Raw genomic sequence first — 20,635 nt, 5'->3', positions numbered from 1 at the left:
ACAAGAAAGTTTTTGTCAACTTTCACTCCTGATGATTTCTTGCTTTGTTTCAATTGAAATCACCTTTCTGTTTTTTTAGAAGCCATGATGCATTATAAATGACTTAACTTGCCAGATTATATGATACGAATAATTCTTTATTAATTAAGATCACTAAACACTTCTACGAGCTACTCTCGCTCCGTTTGTTTTTTACAACCTCTTTTCGTCCCGCCACCTCGGCATCTACACAATTACATTTCGTTTATTTGAATCGTCAACATATATTACATTACATTTCTACTTCGGATATACTAATAATACATTCTAATAATACTAATATATCCTAAAAATAGCAGATTGTCATTGGCAATGGCAAAAGAGTGGAAACATCATTCGCACTTGTTCGAAAAAAGTCCATTGTTTGTCTCACGTAACTGCCGAATGGAAAGTCCGTTGTTCGCAGCAAGTCTGTTGCTCGAGTCATGTAACGGTCAAACAGAAAGTACATTATTCGCAGCATCCGTTATTCGAGGCACCACTGTACTTAAATATTAAAAATTTTTTTATTAGTAATAATTTATGTATTATTTTAAAGTTTAATTTTTATTTTGCTAGTTCTAATATTCTTCTTGATAAAAATATGGTACCTAAAATAGCAGATTTTGGCTTAGCACGTATTGGTGAAAGTGGATTATCTGCAACTCAAACAGTAACACATACTGTATCTGGGACATCTGTTTATATGGCACCTGAAGCATTTAGAGGTGATGTTTCAGAGAAATTAGATACATACAGTTATGGAGTTGTTCTTTTGGAATTATTAACTGGATTATATGCTTATGATGAATCTAGAGAAGATGCAGATTTGGTAAATAAAATTTGGTGAAAATAATTTAAAATTCAAAATTGGTTTTTATTCATCAATTGAAATATGTTTTTAAATAATAAACCAAGATTTTTGAATTTTGACTTTTCTATTTATTTACCAAATGTTCATTTAAAATCTAATTATTATATTTTTAAATGTATTCAGATAACTCACTTACAAAATAATTGTGAAGATATAACTAATATGTTAGATGAAGCAGCAGGAAATTGGGATAAAATTAAAGCAAAATCTTTATATAACATAGCTTCTAACTGTATTGAAGAAAAGAAAAAAACTCGACCAGTATTAAAAGATGTAAGTTTTTTTATGATTGTCATGTTGGATGTGATTAGATTATTTACCTTTATTTGGATAGAATAAAATACATGAACAAATTTTATTACTATGTAATAAATTGATATATTTGCCATAAACATAAAGATTACTCATTCATACTGATACTATGTTAAAGACTGTTATTTTCATAGACGAAACTTTGTCTTCTTTACTTTATGACCCTTTATACTTGAACAAATAATCTGAACATAAACTACAATTGTAAAAAATTGATACCTATATGAAAGAAAGTTCTTGTATATTTTGTAAAAGATTAACTATTATGAGTTGAAATATAGAAAATTTGTTCATGGTTAAAATGTCATCTTATTGAATTAAAATTTATTTTCAAACCATTATTTGAATTAATATTGTGAATGTTTTTCAAGTACATTGATATTTGATGCATTTTTTTATTGTTTAGTTATTAATTAAAAGTTTCCTCAAACTATTCTTAGAAGAAGAGATATGAAAATAACTTTTAATTGAATGAAATAATACTTTAACTTTGGTAAATTTTTTATAACACAATTACAGTGGTTTTAACAGTTGCTGTTACTTTACATAGATGTGTGATTTAATTAAAACAGTTGTGAATTTTAATACATTAATGCTAATTTGAGATTATATTCTTTGTTCAGAAGCTTATTTCACTCTTCAAGTGCATTTTTCATTCTGCAAAGTTTGAACTTTGAAGCATGGTTCAAACTCTGAAGCATATTTTTATCAAATATGGCATTTGAAAACTCTGAAGTGTTCAAAGTTAGAGTCATTTGAAGTACAAAGTAGTACCACTATATAATAAAAATAGTTATCTTCTGATGAATATATAGAAGATTATTTTTGTCATTTTAGGAACAATCTTAACTTTTGGACATTAGTGTAAAAAAAAAAAGGCAGCTCCATTATTATTGTTTTCAAGAGAAGGGAAAAAGCAAATAATATAAATATTTTTAAAGTTATAAATTTTTACTGTATTTTCGCAGAATGACCAGTATGCTGCATAAAAATGGGGGAGACCAGCATGCCGGTAAAACTGCAGCTAAAATATAAAATTAATCAGATCTAATAAAACTTATTGTTAATCAAATGTTAAAGAAACATTCTTCAGAGTACAATAAAATAACAACATTGTAATTTATTTGGCTATCTTAAAATCAGGAAGAGTTTTTGTTTACAACACAAAAAACAATTAACCACTTAAAAGAAGTTTTTTGATGAGTAAACCAAAATGTTATCTTCAAATATGATGCTCACCTGAGTTCAAGAATTACTCAGAAGATGATTAATTCTCAGATATTTTATTTAAATGAATTTCAGATTGGAATTCTTGCTGATCCAAAGTGTGTAAGGTTGCTGACCTGGTGGAGATAGGGGAATTGAAAACCCACTCCTCGACACCTGTATAAGGTTGCTGTATTTTAGGTGGGATCAGTTAATCTCACGTCAGGATGAACCTAAGGAAAGGATGTACATGGGTGTGGCAAAGGAGGCAAGTGATGACAAGTGTTTACAAAAGACAAAGCCATTTATTTGGTAACATTTTGGAAATATTCATAGCTCACATCAGGTTTATATTTTTTATTGATCAACATTTATAGTTCTACTTTCTTGGTCCTTAGTCTGTAGAGGCCCCAGGGCATGCGAGTCTAAGTCCTTGGTGATGTCGACAGGATGAGATTCACTGCTGCATTCCAGGCAGCACAAATTCCTCACACTAGCAGTCTAGCATATGAAACTATATCCAGAGAGCAGTTGGATGAGACTGTCAGAGAGCTCTTCTGACCTTGAAGTCCCAGGTTTTATACGTTTCCTTCCATCTTCCGTACTTTTGATTGGTTTTTCATCCTTTTTCTCTTTCTCCAATTGGTCTCTCCCTTGTCTCCAGGTGCAAGAGAAAACCTCTTTGGGTTGTGGGAAAGATCCAATTCAAGGTGTCCATTTGATACCTCTTTGTCAACTCTTCCCAGTGATTGTTTATAAAACAATAACACTCGCACCCATAATTCAGGCCATTGTTTATACCATTTTTTGATGTCTAAGAATTTAACGATCATTTTCATCTTTCATCTATCAAAAATTCCCCTTTTTTTGTTCGAAAAGGTTTATCTCGGTCAACATTTTATAGACTTGCGAGTCAATGATCTACCTATTTATGAGCACTCATGTTAGATTTTGTCTTCTGCTAAGACCTTGACATATAGTTTGACACATACTCGAACAGTTCCGAGTCTCGTTGTTTACATCTGGTGTCACATAAGAATTTTGAGATTTACTTGAGTTCGAACCTTGTCTGCGAACCCACAAATGCGTTTAAATAAAATATCTGAGAATTAATCATCATCTGAGTAATTCTTAAACTTGGATGAGCATCATATTCAAAGGACATAACATTTTGGTTTATTCATCAAAAAACTTCTTTTAAGTGGTTATAAAAGTGACTGATTATATCCAGCAAATATTGCTAATTTTAGCTTTGTATTAAAGATGATTAATAGTGAATGTTAGTATATAAATACTTTTTTTATATAAAAACATATTAAATTTCAATACTGTATTTTATTAAGTAGTAAATAATTTCTTAATGCATTTTATTCATATTTATAAGTGTTCAAAATAAAAAATTATAATTAATAATTGATTTAATATAATAAATTTCAAAATAGTTTTATGAATTACTATAATATTTTAATTATTATGCTTATTTTTTTAGATCATTCCTCTTTTAGAAGAATTACAGAAGTGAAGATTTGTACTTCAGTTTATTGATAAATGAACAAAAATGTTAGGAAAATTTTTACACTTAAATTTGTGTTTTTTTTTGGTCATTCTTGAAATGAATATTTGCCATACAAAAATGTTGTCAAATATTGATGGTTCTCATTTCCATAGATACTACTGCATTCTATGGAGCTCTGACAGATTTATGAGATTTCTAGAAAAACAAATTTTGTGTTTTCTGATATTATTATTATTATTATTAATTTTATTATTTATTATTTTATTATATTTCAATTCTGGTTTTTTTAGTTAAAAGATATTTATTCTGTGAATATATAAAAAAATATTAATCAAATATAATTAGTAATCTCTAATAATTTAAGAAAATGCTAAAAAAAAAATTTCTTAATCTTTATTTAATGAAAATATAAATAGTTTAATTCAATTTAAATGCAAAAATATATTGTATTAAACTATATAGAAGTGCCAATAACTCTGATTAAAATCAATTAGAGGTTCTATGAATTAAATTGATGGAAATGATGGATCATTATCTTATTTGTTCAGCCACTAGTATAAACTTTTCTAGTGGCTGAACAATTAAGATAAAGATTTTTTAGTTTTAATAAATTTTATAACCACAATCAGTTCAAGCTAATGTATATGAGAAACATTTTTCCTATGCAGATATTTTTTAAAAAACCGAGTACTTTTAGTAAAGATTATATTTGAGATTAAAATTTGTATATTTTTACTTAATTTTATATATTTGCTGATTCTTATTTTAGAAATGTATTTAGAATGTACTGAAAAATTAATTGACAAGTTTAGAGTTATAATAAAATCAAAGAATTTGTCAAACATTAATATAATATTGGAGAATGAAAAGATGGTTAGCATTTTAAATATACAATGTTATGTAATGATATCATTTAAAATATATATATTTCAGATCATTTATAATTAATCTATATGACAATTTTTTATTTATATATTTTCAACTTTATTGATTTTTCTTATATTATGACTAATTTTTACAAAAATTTATTAATATTATCCAACATATATATATATATATATCACTTACATACACATAAGATTGATATTTTAAGATGTTTGTAATGTTTTATATAAGTAAATACACTTATCTGAAAAATTAAAAGATACTTAAATACATATTGGTTATAAATAGTCTTGAAAATAATAAAAAGGATGGAATTAACTTTTCAGATATGATCAAACTAATACAGATAGATAAAATAGTGGTCCTTGAATTTTTTGGATTAGTTTATTCCATTTAGTCTTTCAACAATTCTAATACAGAAACTGCATAGATGTCTATTTTATGATTTATTTCCTTGATGTGATATTTTCAATTGAAGTTATACTTTTTGTAGCAAAGGTCTTTTTCATGGAACATTCCAGAAATTTTTATTTAATGGATATATTTTCTTAATTTTTCCATTAACTGATTTAACTCTGACATGGAAATAAATATATGTAGACTATTTATTTACTCTTTCCTTTTATGTTAAGGTATATTAAGTATCTTATTAATTGTATAAAAATAGATTTTTTTGTTGTTAACAAAACTAAATATATTTTGATTATAAAACATCATTTCATATTGAAAAATCAAAATAATGCATCTACAATAAGATAATTTTGTTATGTATGTATACCTTACACTTATCAAATTATGTTTAAAACACAAATACTAATCATACAAAATATATCATTATCACTTTTTAAAAAAAAAGATAAATATTGTATAAATCATTTTATAAATTGCCATTTAAAATTTTTTTCAAATGCCAAACTANCCATTTTTATTTTTTTTTTTTTTTATGGGACAGTACGGTTATTTTGTGCTGTGGAACGAATTATGTTTTAACATGTATTTCTATGGGAAAATGCGTTTCGTATAACGGACTTTTCACTTAACGGACGTTCACCTGGAACGGATTAAGTACATTATACGAGGCACCACTGTATGTGAATAATATCAAATTTTTCAAAAATTTAAATTTTAAAATCCAGACTATCAGGAAAACCAAACATTAATGCTTACATATTGTGTTATAGGAATTTTTAGATATTTTTGTATTAATTTCCAAACAACTAATTGACTTTATAAAATTAACAAGTCTTAATTTTATAAAGAAATATTATTGAATTTTATTAGTGTTTTATTTCATTTATTTTAATAAACAAGTCACATAAAATTTAAATATAAATTTAGAATCTCAAAAATAAGTAAAAATACTTAATTAACTGAAGAAGTATTAATTAACATTCATCAATGTTTTCAAAGTTTGAGTTTCATCATCAAATCTGTTTATTTTTATCTGAATACCTGTCTGTAATATTTAATAATGATCTTATATTACATTTGTTGTTTTCTTACTATATGATACTCTGTTGATTACTTAAAATTTATTACAGTAGAGCATTAATTATCCAAAATAATTTGGATGGGACAGTTTTAGATCATTTTTTTTTTTTCAGATAACATCCACATTTGGTAGGAAAAGAATAAAGTAAAAACATTAATTTTAATTCTAGTACAATAGTTAAAAAAAAGGTTTAGGCATAGAAATTTAATACACATAAATGATAAGAAATAGAAAAATAAATGTATACTTTATTAAAAACAAGTACTAGTTTTTCATTGCAATATATACTCTACTGATGAAACTCGAATTCTAAGGAAAAAACAGAATAGTAAAATTAATATTAAATAAAATACAGTACTCACAAAAAATTATTTATTACAGTTTCTTTTTGAAAGAAGTTGCTTATTTTGCATTGATTTATATAGTTTTTTTTCTTTTTAATGCTGTTTAATCCCTTACTTAATTGATCATTATGAAAATAAAAAAATCTGCTTCAGGTTGCATTTCTAGCCATGTCAACACTTTTATTAATGCATGTAAAATGTTAAATGCATTAATTGAAGCATTTGATGCTTTAGAAGCCTGTGATTATTAGTCAAGCTTTTCTTTTTGTACTGTAGTGAATAAAGCCTAAAATTAATGTTGACAAAATAGCTCAATAGAAGATTGCCAACAATTGTTATTGCATAAAAACTAATTTCTGGAATTAGTACTCTCTGAAGTCAGTTTCAGTTAATCCGTTTTCAGATAATTGATGCTCTTCTGTGCATCAATTAATTAGCCTAGTCTTTGGTATTAATAATTTAATTATTCTGTATCATATCTTAAAGACTGGATATTTTTATTGGATATATTTAGGCATCCATTTTGAAAACATTCTTTTGTTTTTCTTTGAACAAAGATTCAAATGACTCATAGCTACTGTACAGTTGAGGATGAAGCTTAAAAGATTTGAAAATATTTATAAGATATTAAACTAAAACTTCTTTAGTTAATTAAAAGTGTTTTACTTCTTTTTGAGACTTATATTTTAAGGAGTGAAATCATATTGGTTTAAAATTTTGAAAGAACCTCAATGTTTATTTATTAATAATTATAATTGTTTTCTTTTTAAATTAGAAATTATAGTTGTTTTTTAAATATAGATTGATGTTGTAATTTGTAAATTTAAATTTGTTCATTGTTATAGGAGAACCTGCTTCATCTAGTCAGCCAATCCTGACTCAAACAGTCTCAAATGAAAATGATTCAGAAACAAATTCACTTTGTAATATTTTGAAAAATCAACAGATTTCTGAAACCCAAACTGAATTAAACAATATCGCACAAGATAAAAATAAAATTCAGAATTTACCTTCTGTTCATTCTGTGGAGAATTCAACAGATAAAGAAATTCCTTCAAAAAATACTGTTGTTCAGTCTCCACAAACATCAAAACAAAAAAATGATTCAGAAGATCTATCTTTACACACTATACCTCATTTTAGATATCGTGACTTATATCAAATAAGCAAACAGTTTACTTCAGTTCCAGTTAGCTGTGGTGGCTCTAAATTAGGAGAAGGTGCTTTTGGAGAAGTTTATTTAGGTAAATTTGGAAATGGTCTTGCAGCCATAAAACGTATAAAAACGAGTACAAAGCAGTTTACTATTGAATTGCAAGTATTAATAAAGTAAGAATTTTTCAAATTTTTTTTTTATCATTTTCTTTTCTGTAAATAAAGAATGAATTATTATTTTAGATACAAACACAAGAATCTTTTACAATTACTAGGATATTCCAGTGATGGACCAGCACCTTGTTTAGTATATGAATACATGGAAAATGGATCACTACAGAACCATTTGGATTGGAAGGTCTTTTAACTTTTCAAATTGTTTTCCACTAAAATTTTAACCATATAAAAATAAACAATATACAGACATCTGTTTTATTGAATTTTGAGCATTACCCACATCTTTTTTCAAAAAAATTTAAATTATTGGTTAAAACATCTAATATTAATATTATAATATGCACTTCATAAAATAAACAGTTAATTTTGCATCAATAAATCCTTCATACAACATAAATATATATATACATATATATATACATAGTCTATCAAAGAAATGTGATGTGAATTTTATTTATAAAACAAATTTTAAAAATATTTGATAATGTTGACATAAAAAGAAGCATAAGTCATCAGTGGCATGTTAAGTATTAACAAGCAATGACATCGTCACAATGCCTGGCTCTAATTTTTAATCATATTTTTTAATTTAAAATATATGCTTTCCACCTCCAGTGTTTAGCAGTGTTTTGTCCCAGTACATCATACTTTTCCTTTAGCAATCCAATTGTGCTGGTCATCTATTTAATTCCTTTCAAGGGAAATTTTTCAATTGAAATAACATGACTTTTGGTTTGCATTGGAAGTTCATATATAGTTAATCGGGACAAAGCATTAAGGTTTCTATATCTGATCTTGTCTTTCATCTATCTAACTCCATTCTCAAGATTAAGAAAAGATGGATGGACAGACGACAGTGGGAATTTATAGGTCTACAGTTTTTTCAAATTGCAGCCCAATAATGTGATGATTCAATATAAAAAATTATGCCTGAATTTTTTTCTATAATAGCATTCATAATTTAGTTACATTTTATTATTTTTAAGTTTATTTCAATGATATACTTTTAATTTGTAAAATTTGTGTTATGAAAATTACATTTATGTATAAAATGTTACAAAAATATATAATTTTATCAACAAATTGAGAATTAAAATTTTTACATAAAAACAATGGAGAAAAATAAGTTATTATACTTGCATTTAATTTATATCATGTAAGGACTTAGAATTTTAGTATAAAATGGCTTAAGAACAAAACTTTGATGATGATATAATTTGTTAGCAACATAAATAAATATGTATCAGGTAGAAATGANACTGCAAATGGATAACAGATCTTTGCATTTTTTTTTTTTTTTTTTTGATATTATAACACATTTGTCAGAATTAAATATAAAAATGCAAGGAAAAAATCTAATCATATCTGAATTTATACTAATATTATAAAGAGGTAATGTTTGCAAGTTTGCATGTAGTGGGTAATCTCCGAAACTACTCATCCGATTTCAAAAATTCTTTCGCCAATATTTAGAATGGAACTTTAGGGTGGACATAGGCTGTATATTATTCCGGTAAGCATTTATATAAATTAAAAGATATCATCTAGGTTAAGGCTTTATGATCAGCAGAAGGCGCTACGAGTACGACAATCTAAGTTTGCTTTTCTGTGAGGATGAACTAAAGCAGATCATCTTCTATCTATCTATATAAATAAAAATGTAATGTTCATTTGTTCCTACCAATTTTTTTGAAATTTTGACACTACATTGTATTTGAATACACATGTGTTTTAATATAATATACATGTTAAATTCCCCTCACTGGGGGGAGAGGGACAGGATTAAGGCTTACCGTGAAGAACTCGGCTTCTATGTATACTATTTTAGATGTGGTGTTTTGCATTTTTGATTGCGTTTTAATAGGGTATGTCAACAGAATGTATACCAAAAAAGGATTTTTCAAAAAATTTCCCCCATGGGGAAAGTGTTATACATTTATAATAGATACATTTTGAGCCACAAAAACGCGTGGCTGGGTCTGCTAGTAACATATATAAAAGCATTCATATCCAAGCTTAAATTATGGAGCACGCAATTGCATAACAAAAATTGTCACTTTTTTCCACTTTATTACAACACACCAAACCTAAAAATTATTTTAAATATGCACAGAAAGTCAAAGAAATAGAACAAGAATTTAAAAATAGATTTGAAAAATTCCGTAGCCAAGAAAATGAAATATGGATATTTACAGCACCATTTTTAGTAAACATAGAAAACATACCAAATGAACTTCAATTAGAGTAATAGACTTGCAGAGTAATTTAGATTTGAAAGATACTTTTAAAGAAAACAATTTGGTAGACTTTTATTAAAAAAAAATTAACTTCCTAACTTAAGAATGTATGTGGCAAAAATTCTATCCTTATTTTCTATAACATATGTATGTGAACAGTTTTTTCTGCAATGAATTTAGTAAAAAGTAAAACAAGAAATCGGCTTACAGATTCACATCTAAAAAATAATTTTAAACTAGCAATGACAATTATTCAGCCAAATATTTCTGATATATTACATTCACATCAGTTTCAGCAGTCACATTAAGTACAGTATACCTATGTTAATTTATGAATCTGTAAATAAATATTTGTGATTTACTTGCATNACCAGTTGCCATGTTGCAAATATGATGAAATATACAATAAGCATGAAGATCTTCAATGATCTTACGTAAGAGTTAGCAATACTAAAAATGAGGCCGGATGGCCGAGCGGTCAAGGTGGAAGCCGACCGCTCTGGGGGACCCGGGATCGAACCCGGACGGATCAAGGAAGATTTCCCAGGAGATTTTCGGGGGGTGGTCCGTTCAGGTATGACTGGCCTCAACCCTCACCACCCGGTCGACTCATTGTGGGACTGCTATAAGAGGCCCCCCTAGTGCCCACGGGGCAGAAAGAGTATAAAAAAAAATCACAAAATGATTATTGATGCTAATGTCTGAAATTCTATTTAATGCATGCAAGATGTGTGATTACTAGAGCCCCTTCGGCCGCCAATTTAAAGTCTTTTAATCTTTAAAATTGGTGTTTCCACTTCCCGGGACGAGGACCCAGGGATTGGATTTGTGGGAAGCAAGTGTTCGGGTTGTTTCATTGTGTCGAATTACACAGAACGAGGTGCTTGAGGTGTAAGTGCATGAGTGAGAGAATTCGAGTAAAGGTTAAACGGTGTATATCTTTGTGTACAGTGATGTTATGTCTGTGTGCGATCCAAGAACATCTTTGGCATGTCTAAAAGCAGAAAAACAGTAAATTATGATACGAGAATAAGATTCGTGAAAAAATGAAACAAAAAAGTTCTTACCATCAGAGATTGCGGAAAATATTCACTTGTATGATGATGAATGGCCATGTTGTCCTCATAGCAAAGTTGGGGAGAGAGAAGAATCTATCTCCCAAATATTCCTACAAAACACAAAGACAGTGAGAAAAGAAGAAGTTGATTCATTTATTATCTAAGGTCAACATTATTACTTTTATGAGATAGTCTTCCTTCCCGAACAATGTCACGAGGAGAGCAAAGGACTGAAAACTTAATCCTTGTAACAGCTGTTCGGGAAGAAAGTCGGCCGAATGTTGCATCCCATGAGAAACGTGTCATGTCCGGGTGATCACAATCGGAAGTCAAATCCGTTGTCGTCGATCGAGTGTCATGTTCGGAAGACAAGTCCGTGGGTCACATCCAGATAAGAGAGGTCATGTCCGAGTAAAGGTGTCATATCCGAGTGAAAAGTGTCAAATCCGGTCAGAATGTCACATCCGGGTGCAAAGGATGAGTTGGGGAAGATCGAAGAGGATCACCGACTAGGCCTATGGAACCGCAGCAACAAAACCGTGGTTCCTCGACTTGGCGGCGCTCTCCTCCGATCCTTCCCCATTCCAACTTCCGAAAGACGATGGCGACGAGATCACGAGTGCGGATGAAGAGGCAGATCTCGCGAAAGTAGAAAGTGACGGCGAACTCCAAGAGGACTCGTCACTCTCTACGTCTTCCACAACAAGGCCTGTAGCCGGCTGATCCAAGCCTGTGGCCTTGGATCAGCTGACGATCTTAGCCAAGTGGAATGGACTCAGAACTCTTTCGCCTCTGGGAGAGCCCCATGCCACACGCACTGGGGGAAGGTCGTCGCCACCCGCTGCCTCTCGTTCGACGGTCTCCAATGACACCGAACTAATCGATTCGACAAAGACCCAGTAGAGCTCCAGGTCCTCGAATGTCTCATCAGAGCCGTCCGAAAAACCCCCTTCCTCCGGCGCCACAGCATTCTTCCGTCGGAACCTCCGGCAAAACCACGCCAACATCTTCATTCTGAAAAACAGAAAATTTGCAATTAGTCGATTAAAACAAAAGCTTAAATTAATGTCTAAATTCTTCCGAGAAAAGCAAAATGCTCACCGCAGCTGCCTTTTTAAATCTAAAAGATTCGAATCCGACCATCGAACGATGTGCCGAAATGTCTTCTGGGACCGATTCTCCAAGTAATATTAAATAAATTCTTACGTTTAGGGTCAATATGAACTACGACTTACCTGAAAAATCTTCAATCTTCTTTGGAAAAGTCCGCAAACCGCAAAAAAAACGAACGTAATCGAAGAGCACAACAAAAGCACGTCCAACAACAAGAAACACAATCGAACTGCGAATCGTCATGCGTGACGAATTTCGAACAAACGTTAAAAGACGCATTAACAATGTTCGGATTACGTAAAAATTTGAATTAAATTTTATTTTTTTTCAATTAATTTATAATTTTTTTTTCTTTTTTAAATTTTGCTTCAATCATATTCTCGTGTTCGTAATTTGATAAATAAATTATCTTCTGCATTTATTTGTGCAGAATGTCCACGGTGGACAGGTAAAATACGATCTTTTCCCGACTTATAATGGGAACGGCATATCCGGTATTCACCGCCTGTGAAAAACTCTTGGCGATTTTTGACCACTCGGATTCGATTCCGGATTCCCCATACCGACAAGCTATATTTTGTTTTCTTTCAGAAATGTCGAAATATATTCTTGAGTCATTCATTCATTATATGCATTATAAATATTATTAATTGTTGAAAGTATTTAATTATATTTTTAAATTTTACATTAAAATCGTGTTTACCGTTCTTTCACAAGCAACAAAAATGTATCATTTATTTAGTATTCAAAATTCCATTTAAATTAATTGATTATAATGTGTAGTTTAATTAGATAAGCGCCCCTAGTGTCGAATAAATGTATTATGATTTGTAGCTTGTAGATTTGTTAATCGGCTGTTAAGTCTCGAGAATCAATGAATGTATTTATGTTCGAATTATTGATAAATATATCGACACACGTTTTTAAGGACTATAAACTTATATACAAATCTGTCACATGGCGTTTAGAAGTCTTACCGAGGTTTTTATTTTGATGAGAAATAATGCTCTCCAAAGTAGACATATTTACTCAGAGCAGGTATGATTTAAACTTATTTTTGTGTTTTAGAGCATTTTCTTTGCCATTCTTATCCTATTAACATGACTTAAAAGAAAAAATTTCATAGTTTATTCTTACTTCAACAAGTCTGATGCAAATACATAATGAAAAAAATTACAAAATACAATAATTTTCCTGTTATAAACTACAGCTCTTGAATAATAAAATAACAGTTTTTAGACACACATCTCAAAGTTGTAAACTTCACATTTGTTTCAAAAAAATTGAAAATATAATAGTTTTTGTTTTTACATAATTACCGATATACGGTTGAATATACAAGTACTAAGTTTTTGGCTCTCGGTAGTACTTATACTATTGAGGAAGTCTGTGGAATTGCATGCAGATTGATGAACGCTTGATACTTACTGTGACGACGATGTGCGTTTCGGGTGGTCGAGCTGTCTCTCTTTGGCCGTTCTTATTACAAAATGCAAGTTATAGGCATGTAATTTATAATTGTAAAACTGTTTATTCGGAAAGGACAATCTCTTAGTATTAATCATAAGACTATCTAAAACTTACTGTTCATATATTCAACTATATTAATAGGACATAAAGTGCATCATCGATACAACTGATATACACTTTATTTTGATATGTAAATTTATGTAAAATGTACTGATGATTTTTGCATTCATTATTGAATATCTGAGATGGAATTATAATTAGCTGCTTTAATACTTTTTTTAGCATTTCAATATCAACATTTGTTACTATGTTATAATCTTTTGAAAAGTATATACAGCTTGTTGCTTAATCTTATAAATGTTGTGTATTTTGTAGAAATTGCATAAATACCAAATGTAATGTGTTAATCTGTATTATGAAAATAATAGAGACGAATTTGCCAATTTTTCAGTTGGTATGCCGTTTCTTTAGGTGTTTTACATAATATTATATATATATTTAATGGATGTACAATATATGTATATACATACTAGCTTACCAGCAATGTAGGGTGTTCATTTTAACATTTATCCAGGTGCAAGAAAGATCTTTTCATCATTGCAAGAGTATATGCACGTCGTGCATTAGTCCACAGCATTGTTTACGGTAAACTAAATTAATTTGTTCAAAAAGAGATGTGTAAATTACCTAGTAGCTTCAAAGCAATATGGAAATTTTCCAAATATAAGGAGAAGATACAAATTAAGAATGTGATCTTGATAAATCATGTTGCAACATTTGATGTCAAGGTCCTTATAAAACACCTAACATCAATCTTCTGATAAGAGTACTGAGGCAATGTCTTATATGATACTGGACCAATTATCTGGTAAGCTTGGGACTGGAAATGATCTGAATTTCTGGATTTTACAGTTTTTTGGACATGGAATAAATACAGTATGTGCCAAAATATACAGTACTGAAACTTGCACATATTGAATATGCATGTGTGTTTGTCAATAGGGCATAGTTTCAGCTGCATGTGTCCCTAGCAGTGAAAAGGGAGGCAATGCTCTTACTGTCACCTAAGAATGCTACAGGTCATGGTGATTGACCATTCTTCAGGATTTGAAAAGGTGCTGTTGTGCAAAGGGCCTTCACATAAATAGATAGTGGTATCAACAGGATGGAGAGACCAGCCATACTGCTCAAGAATCTCTAGCTATTCTGCAAGAAAACTTTCCTTGACAAATTATTTTATGTGGTACTGATTTCCCATACCTGTCCCATTTCCTGATCTTAAACCACCTGATGTCTACTTGTAGAGAATGTTAAGGAAAGGGTGTTCAACCTTGAAGATCAACTAAGAACTGTGTTTACATTATGAGAGCAAATTGTCTCCATTTGCAGGAGTTTGTAACAACCTTTGTTCAGGATATGTTGGAGAATCTGCATGAATAATATGAACACTGTCTACAGTGAGGTGATGCACACTTCAAACACTTACATTACTCATACTGTGGTAAATCAACATGCTAATAGTGTGTATGTTAATTTTTTTTGGGGAGAAATAAGATGACAGATGACAAGGTAATATTGTTTGTCTTTTCATTTCAGTACTATATATTTTGGTGCATACTGTATGTACTTAAAATATAAACAATGGAAAGTTAAGAACAAAATTGTATTTAACCAATACAAATTAGTACATTTCTAAAATAAGGTCTGCTTGATCATTGTTAATCTTCTTAAAATGTAGAATACCATGTACAGTGTAATATTTAGGATTAAAATTAAATGAAGAAAAGTAAACAACATAATGGAACTAGCCTTGTGAGATGGTACATCATACAGGGTCTTTCAACAAGAGGTGTCATTTTAAATTTTGCACTATTTTTTAACTGTCAACATACAACTGTCATTGTAGTGACATTTGACAAGTAAAAACTATGAGATTTTCAGATATGGATTGATACACACTCACACAATGCATTGAAATAGTGAAAATTCACTACAAAAATGGTGACACTATCATGGAGATGGTTCATAAAGTTTGTACTTCTTTTGGTCATCATCAAGCACCTTCTTTCACAGCTTTAGTTAATTTAATCAATAAATTCGAATGTCTAGGTCAATGGTTCCCAATTAGTTTTTCCTGCATACCACTTCAAGAAAGAGCTCAAACTCACGTACCCCTTATAGCAGAAATTCATATTAATCCGTACTAATATTATAAATTTGAAGGTAATTCTGTTGTCTGTCTGTTACCTTTTCACGTCTAAACCACCAAATAGGTTTTAATAAAATTTGGTACAGAGATAGCTTACATGTTTGAGATGGATACGGGCTACATTTTACTGTGAGAAAATATTTTACTCCCACGAGAAAATTCGATATAATGCGGGCAAAGCTGTGGGTAGACAGCTAGTGATAAATAGAATAAGTTTTTTTTTACATTTATTCAGCTTCAGTCTCGAGTCATCTTCGAGTTGAAGTCAGAGATGTTTAGTTTTCAGGTTTGTCATGGCTGAAAATCCGCTCTCGCAGAGGTGTGTTGTGCAAAATGGTAGTAAATATTCTATTGCCGCTTCGTTGACATAATAATAATGTTAATTGTACAATTTTTGTTTCTTGCGTAAGAATTTCATTTAGGTATTGTCACAAATGCATTTTTTTGATGAAATTTCAAGAATATTTTTAGTTATAAATAAATGAATTTGTGCATTCGACATCATATTGTAAATTACCGAATTTTTGATGGTCCACCCATTATTCTTTTGACTGCTACATCTCATGCATTTAAATTTTAAATTGACTGATTTTAGATTGCTGCGCGTACCCCGAAATTGCGTGAAGGGGTACTAATTGGGAACCATTGGTCTAGGTCAAGTTAGTGATGTGAAGACTCTAACTCAAGCTAGTCCAGCCAGGTCAGTTGCAAATATTGCCGCTGTAGCTGAGGGTGTGGCTGAAAATTGAGGTTTGTCCATTTTGAGATGATCACAGGAATTGGGGATATCACAAGCCAGTTTGCACTGCATTTTGCATAACGATCTTGGCCTACATGCTTATAAGTTGCAGATGACACAAGAATTGAAGCCAGCAGATCACGCACAATGCCGTACATTCACTGATTGGATGCTGGAAATGCATGAACAAGATTGTGATTTTTTAAACAAAATTATTTTGAGTGATGAGGCTCATTTTCATCTGTCTGGGTACGTAAAAAAGCAAAACTGTTGCATCTGAGGCTTTGAAAATTCAAGAGAAATAGTCGAACAGCCTTTCTAACCACAATGAGTGACAGTTTGATGCAGTTTTTGGGCTGGTGGTGTAATTGGGCCATACTTTTTTGAAAATGCTGCTGGTTTGACTGTTGGATTGCATTACCAAATGATGTTGACTGATGTTTTTTGGCTTAAAATTGATGCTATGGATGAGGATGACATTTATTTTCAGCAGGATGGCACCACCTACTACATAGCTTGTGAAACAATGGCTCTACTGCATAAAAAATTTCCTGGATGTTTGATTTCTCAAAATGGAGACATGTATTAAATTTTATGACCAATTCCAAATTAAATTTTATAAAATGTCTATATTAAAAATTAGTTAATTATAATTATTAAATTTAATACAAGATGGAAGCATAACTGCCTACCTCTAGTCAAATTAATTAATTTCTAATATTTAATTATAACCTTTACATAGCCCAAAACTTTGGCATATTGTTTGGTTGTTTGAGATATTTTTTCAATTTTATTTGTTTTTTTTTCTGCAAATCGAATTTGCATTACAGGTTGGTTCATTCCATGCTAGAAGAAAAGATGAGGATTATTCATACTCCTTAACAATGTACTGTACATTGCATAATTTTCTTTGAATAAACATTATACATAAAATATTTGAGTATTTTTTCGGCATGGAACACATTATCATAATTTACATTAATTTTTATGGGAAAAATTGTTTTGCTTAACAAGTGTTTTGCATTATGAGTAAGATTCTGGAACAAATTTTGCCCATTAAGCGAAGTTCCACTGTATAGCTTTGCAAAAGAAAAGTTACAATACATAACAAAATATCGTCCTAATCAAATTTTGGACAAATTCATAGAGTTAGTTTGTCTCTGAAGAAAAGCTTAATATTGCAATTATTGATCAAATTATCCAACATAATCGTGCAACCACATGTTTCACTATATACAAACTGTTCATTAATCTGTCTGCTGTTACAGTGTCCACAGTAAGAGTGAATTGATAGTTTCTATAAGTGAAATTACTTGGACCAACTCTGATATCTTGGCCTTGAATGGACAATTCAGTGGTTCACTTAGAAATATTTTCTCACCATTGAGCCAATCATTGAATATAGAAACATACCCTATATCTGGTAATTTAACTTGACTTCGCTTGACACTTCATAGAGTTGTAAAGTTTTACGAACGCTTTCTATTGTTGCATTTAATTTTTTGGTTTTACTACTATCTACTACTGTGGATTATCCAAAATTTATTATTTAATTATTCAAAAATTTTCCCCTGAAAGGAGTTAGATAGATGACTGGCACAACTGTATTGCTAACAGGAAAAGTATGATGTATAGGGGCAAACAAGCCATTACTAATTTGAAATGGAGAGCATATATGTTAAATTAAATAGATTAAAAATTACATTGTTCAGTTTTGGTTTTCTTTCTCCATGAGTGATGATTCTTAGATTTGTAAATCAAAGATATGAATCATAAAAGAAGACAAGAAGCTTTAGATTTAATACAAAAAATAGATATATTTCATTTGATTGAAGATGGAAAATATCAAGCTAAGGTTGGTAAAGAAATGTCTTCGAATAAACATAGAATTTCAGACATTTCGAAAGCAAGAGAAAAACAACACTAGACTTTTTTTAAATATAATAGTTCTACAAAAAAATAAGTCTCTTACTTAGTCTTATACCTTTATATAATTTAGCCTGCATAATAGGGTAAAATTTTAAATTAAGAAAAGTACAGCAGTAGCAGCCATTTTTACTCTTCATACATCAAGCATTTTAATCTAACAATAATTTTTTTTTTTTTTTTTCATTTAGGCAGTTTTAATACAGGTGGTAATCTAACGTTGAAAACAATGCAATCAAGATCCTGTTCTAATATGATTCTACTGTACAGTCGACCCCCCTATAAGATATAGATACGTTCCAATTTATTAGGAATCCGATTTCTTACAAGTCATTCCAATCACAGCCCGACACGTGTCAAGTTTACGGACTATGGCTGATTGAAAGGTTTTCTTCCATAAAATTAATCGATTCTACACTAATCCGACTCAACATTTCCAAAATACGTATATTTTTTCGTAGTTTTATAGGAATCGTAATTATAGGGGGTTCGACTGTATAATAATATACTATTTTTGATATTATTGACAAGTCTGTAATAACAAGTAATTGCAATAAAATGGACTTTTATTATAACGAACCAATATCTTCAGTCCTATAGTGGTCTGTTACATTGAGCTTTTACTGTACTTATTAGTGCAGGATTTTATTTATTTTATCCTCAATTTTTAGATGTCAACAAAAAAGAAAAGAAAAATTGAAGATAAATTGAATATATAATGAATCACGGAAATATGATTATTTTTCATTCATTATGAAAAAAAACTTGTTTGTTTAATTTATTCAGAAAGTATTGGAGTTTTTAAGAAATATAACACTACATTACTAAACATTCCAATAAATATGATGAGTTTACTGTAGACTTAAGAAAAGAGAAAGTGGAAAAACTGATAAAAGCATTAACTTCCCAGCAAATATTCTTAATGAAGACAAATAATGAATCTGAATCTGTCACAAAAGCAAGTTATGAAATTTGTAATCTATTAGCAAAAAATCTTCATTGTTATTCTGATGGGATGTTTATAAAGGAATGTATTGAAAAAGCAACTGAGATTATATGTCATGATAAGAAGCAGCTTTTTGCTAATATTAGTATATCTCAGCGAACAGTAGCAAGAAGAATTGATGAAATGGCAAATAACGTTGAAGAATCATTAAAAAAGAGCAAAAGCTTTTGAATATTTTTCTATTTGTTTGGATGAATCCATTAACATAACAGATACAGTTCAACTTGCAATTTTCATTTGAGACATTGATTCAAAATTAAACAATTTTTGAAGAATTTTTGGATTTAGTTGAGCTAAAAGGAAATACTACAGGAGAAATTATGTATAGGGCTTTTGAAGAAACTTTACAAAAAATGAACTCTCCCTATTAAAACTGAGTGGAATTACAACTGATGGTGCCCAGTCTTTCAGGGGAGAGTGACACAGTTTAATTGGTATTCTCTTAAATAAATGGCAAATAAATAAATCATTTGATTTATTTGCCATTTATTTAAGAGAAATTTATTTAAGGTAATTTATTTAAGAGAATACCAATTATGCACAATGGCAAATAAATAAATCATTTGATTTATTTATTTGCCATTGTGTTTTGCATGTGGAGAATTTATGTGCTAAGAAAATAAGGAACGTGCCATGGATATCATAGTATCCAGTGAACTTCCTGAGAGATTGTATATTGAATCATCATCAGTTTAAAGAATTTTTGTCTGATATTGATGCTGAATATAATGACATTATTTATTTTACTGATGTCAGATGGTTAAGCAAATCTTCAGTTTTACAAAGATTTTATAATCTCTTACCAGAAATAAAATTATTTATGTAAATGAAAGGAAAAACCTATTAGACTGCAAATGGATAACAGATCTTTGCATTTTTTTTTTTTTTTTTTTTATTA

At 29.8% G+C, this 20,635-nt stretch overlaps 2 protein-coding genes and 1 long non-coding RNA gene across 4 annotated transcripts in view; 2 read left to right on the top strand and 1 right to left on the bottom strand.

Annotated features, from left to right (window-relative positions):
- The window catches only part of LOC111621361 (interleukin-1 receptor-associated kinase 4-like), an 18,173-nt gene extending 9,922 nt beyond the window's left edge, over positions 1 to 8,251 (top strand). Inside the window, exons 4-5 of the mRNA XM_023363472.1 lie at positions 7,493 to 7,976; positions 8,046 to 8,251. Of these exons, the coding sequence (XP_023219240.1) occupies positions 7,493 to 7,976; positions 8,046 to 8,169 (608 nt within the window). The 3' untranslated portion in view covers positions 8,170 to 8,251. The remainder of the gene's footprint in view (positions 1 to 7,492; positions 7,977 to 8,045) is intronic.
- A 2,348-nt stretch (positions 8,252 to 10,599) lies between these two features.
- Positions 10,600 to 12,620, bottom strand: LOC111621363. The gene is made up of 3 exons (XR_002756058.1): positions 11,454 to 12,620; positions 11,284 to 11,384; positions 10,600 to 11,210 (listed from the first exon to the last, which is right to left on the bottom strand). It is a non-coding gene; the product is annotated as an uncharacterized LOC111621363 (long non-coding RNA).
- A 578-nt stretch (positions 12,621 to 13,198) lies between these two features.
- LOC111621362 (syntaxin-16-like) overlaps positions 13,199 to 20,635 on the top strand; it is a 31,066-nt gene continuing 23,629 nt past the window's right edge. For both annotated transcript variants that reach the window (XM_023363475.1, XM_023363474.1), the window contains exon 1: positions 13,199 to 13,425. In XM_023363475.1, the coding sequence (XP_023219243.1) occupies positions 13,345 to 13,425 (81 nt within the window). In that variant the 5' untranslated portion in view covers positions 13,199 to 13,344. The remainder of the gene's footprint in view (positions 13,426 to 20,635) is intronic.

The sequence above is a fragment of the Centruroides sculpturatus genome, unplaced genomic scaffold, assembly GCF_000671375.1.
Source record: "Centruroides sculpturatus isolate CEXI.00-Female unplaced genomic scaffold, Cexi_2.0 scaffold275, whole genome shotgun sequence".
NCBI lineage: Eukaryota > Metazoa > Arthropoda > Arachnida > Scorpiones > Buthidae > Centruroides > Centruroides sculpturatus.
Note: the sequence above shows the minus strand (reverse complement) of the source record. Positions and strands in the feature narration are given on the sequence as shown.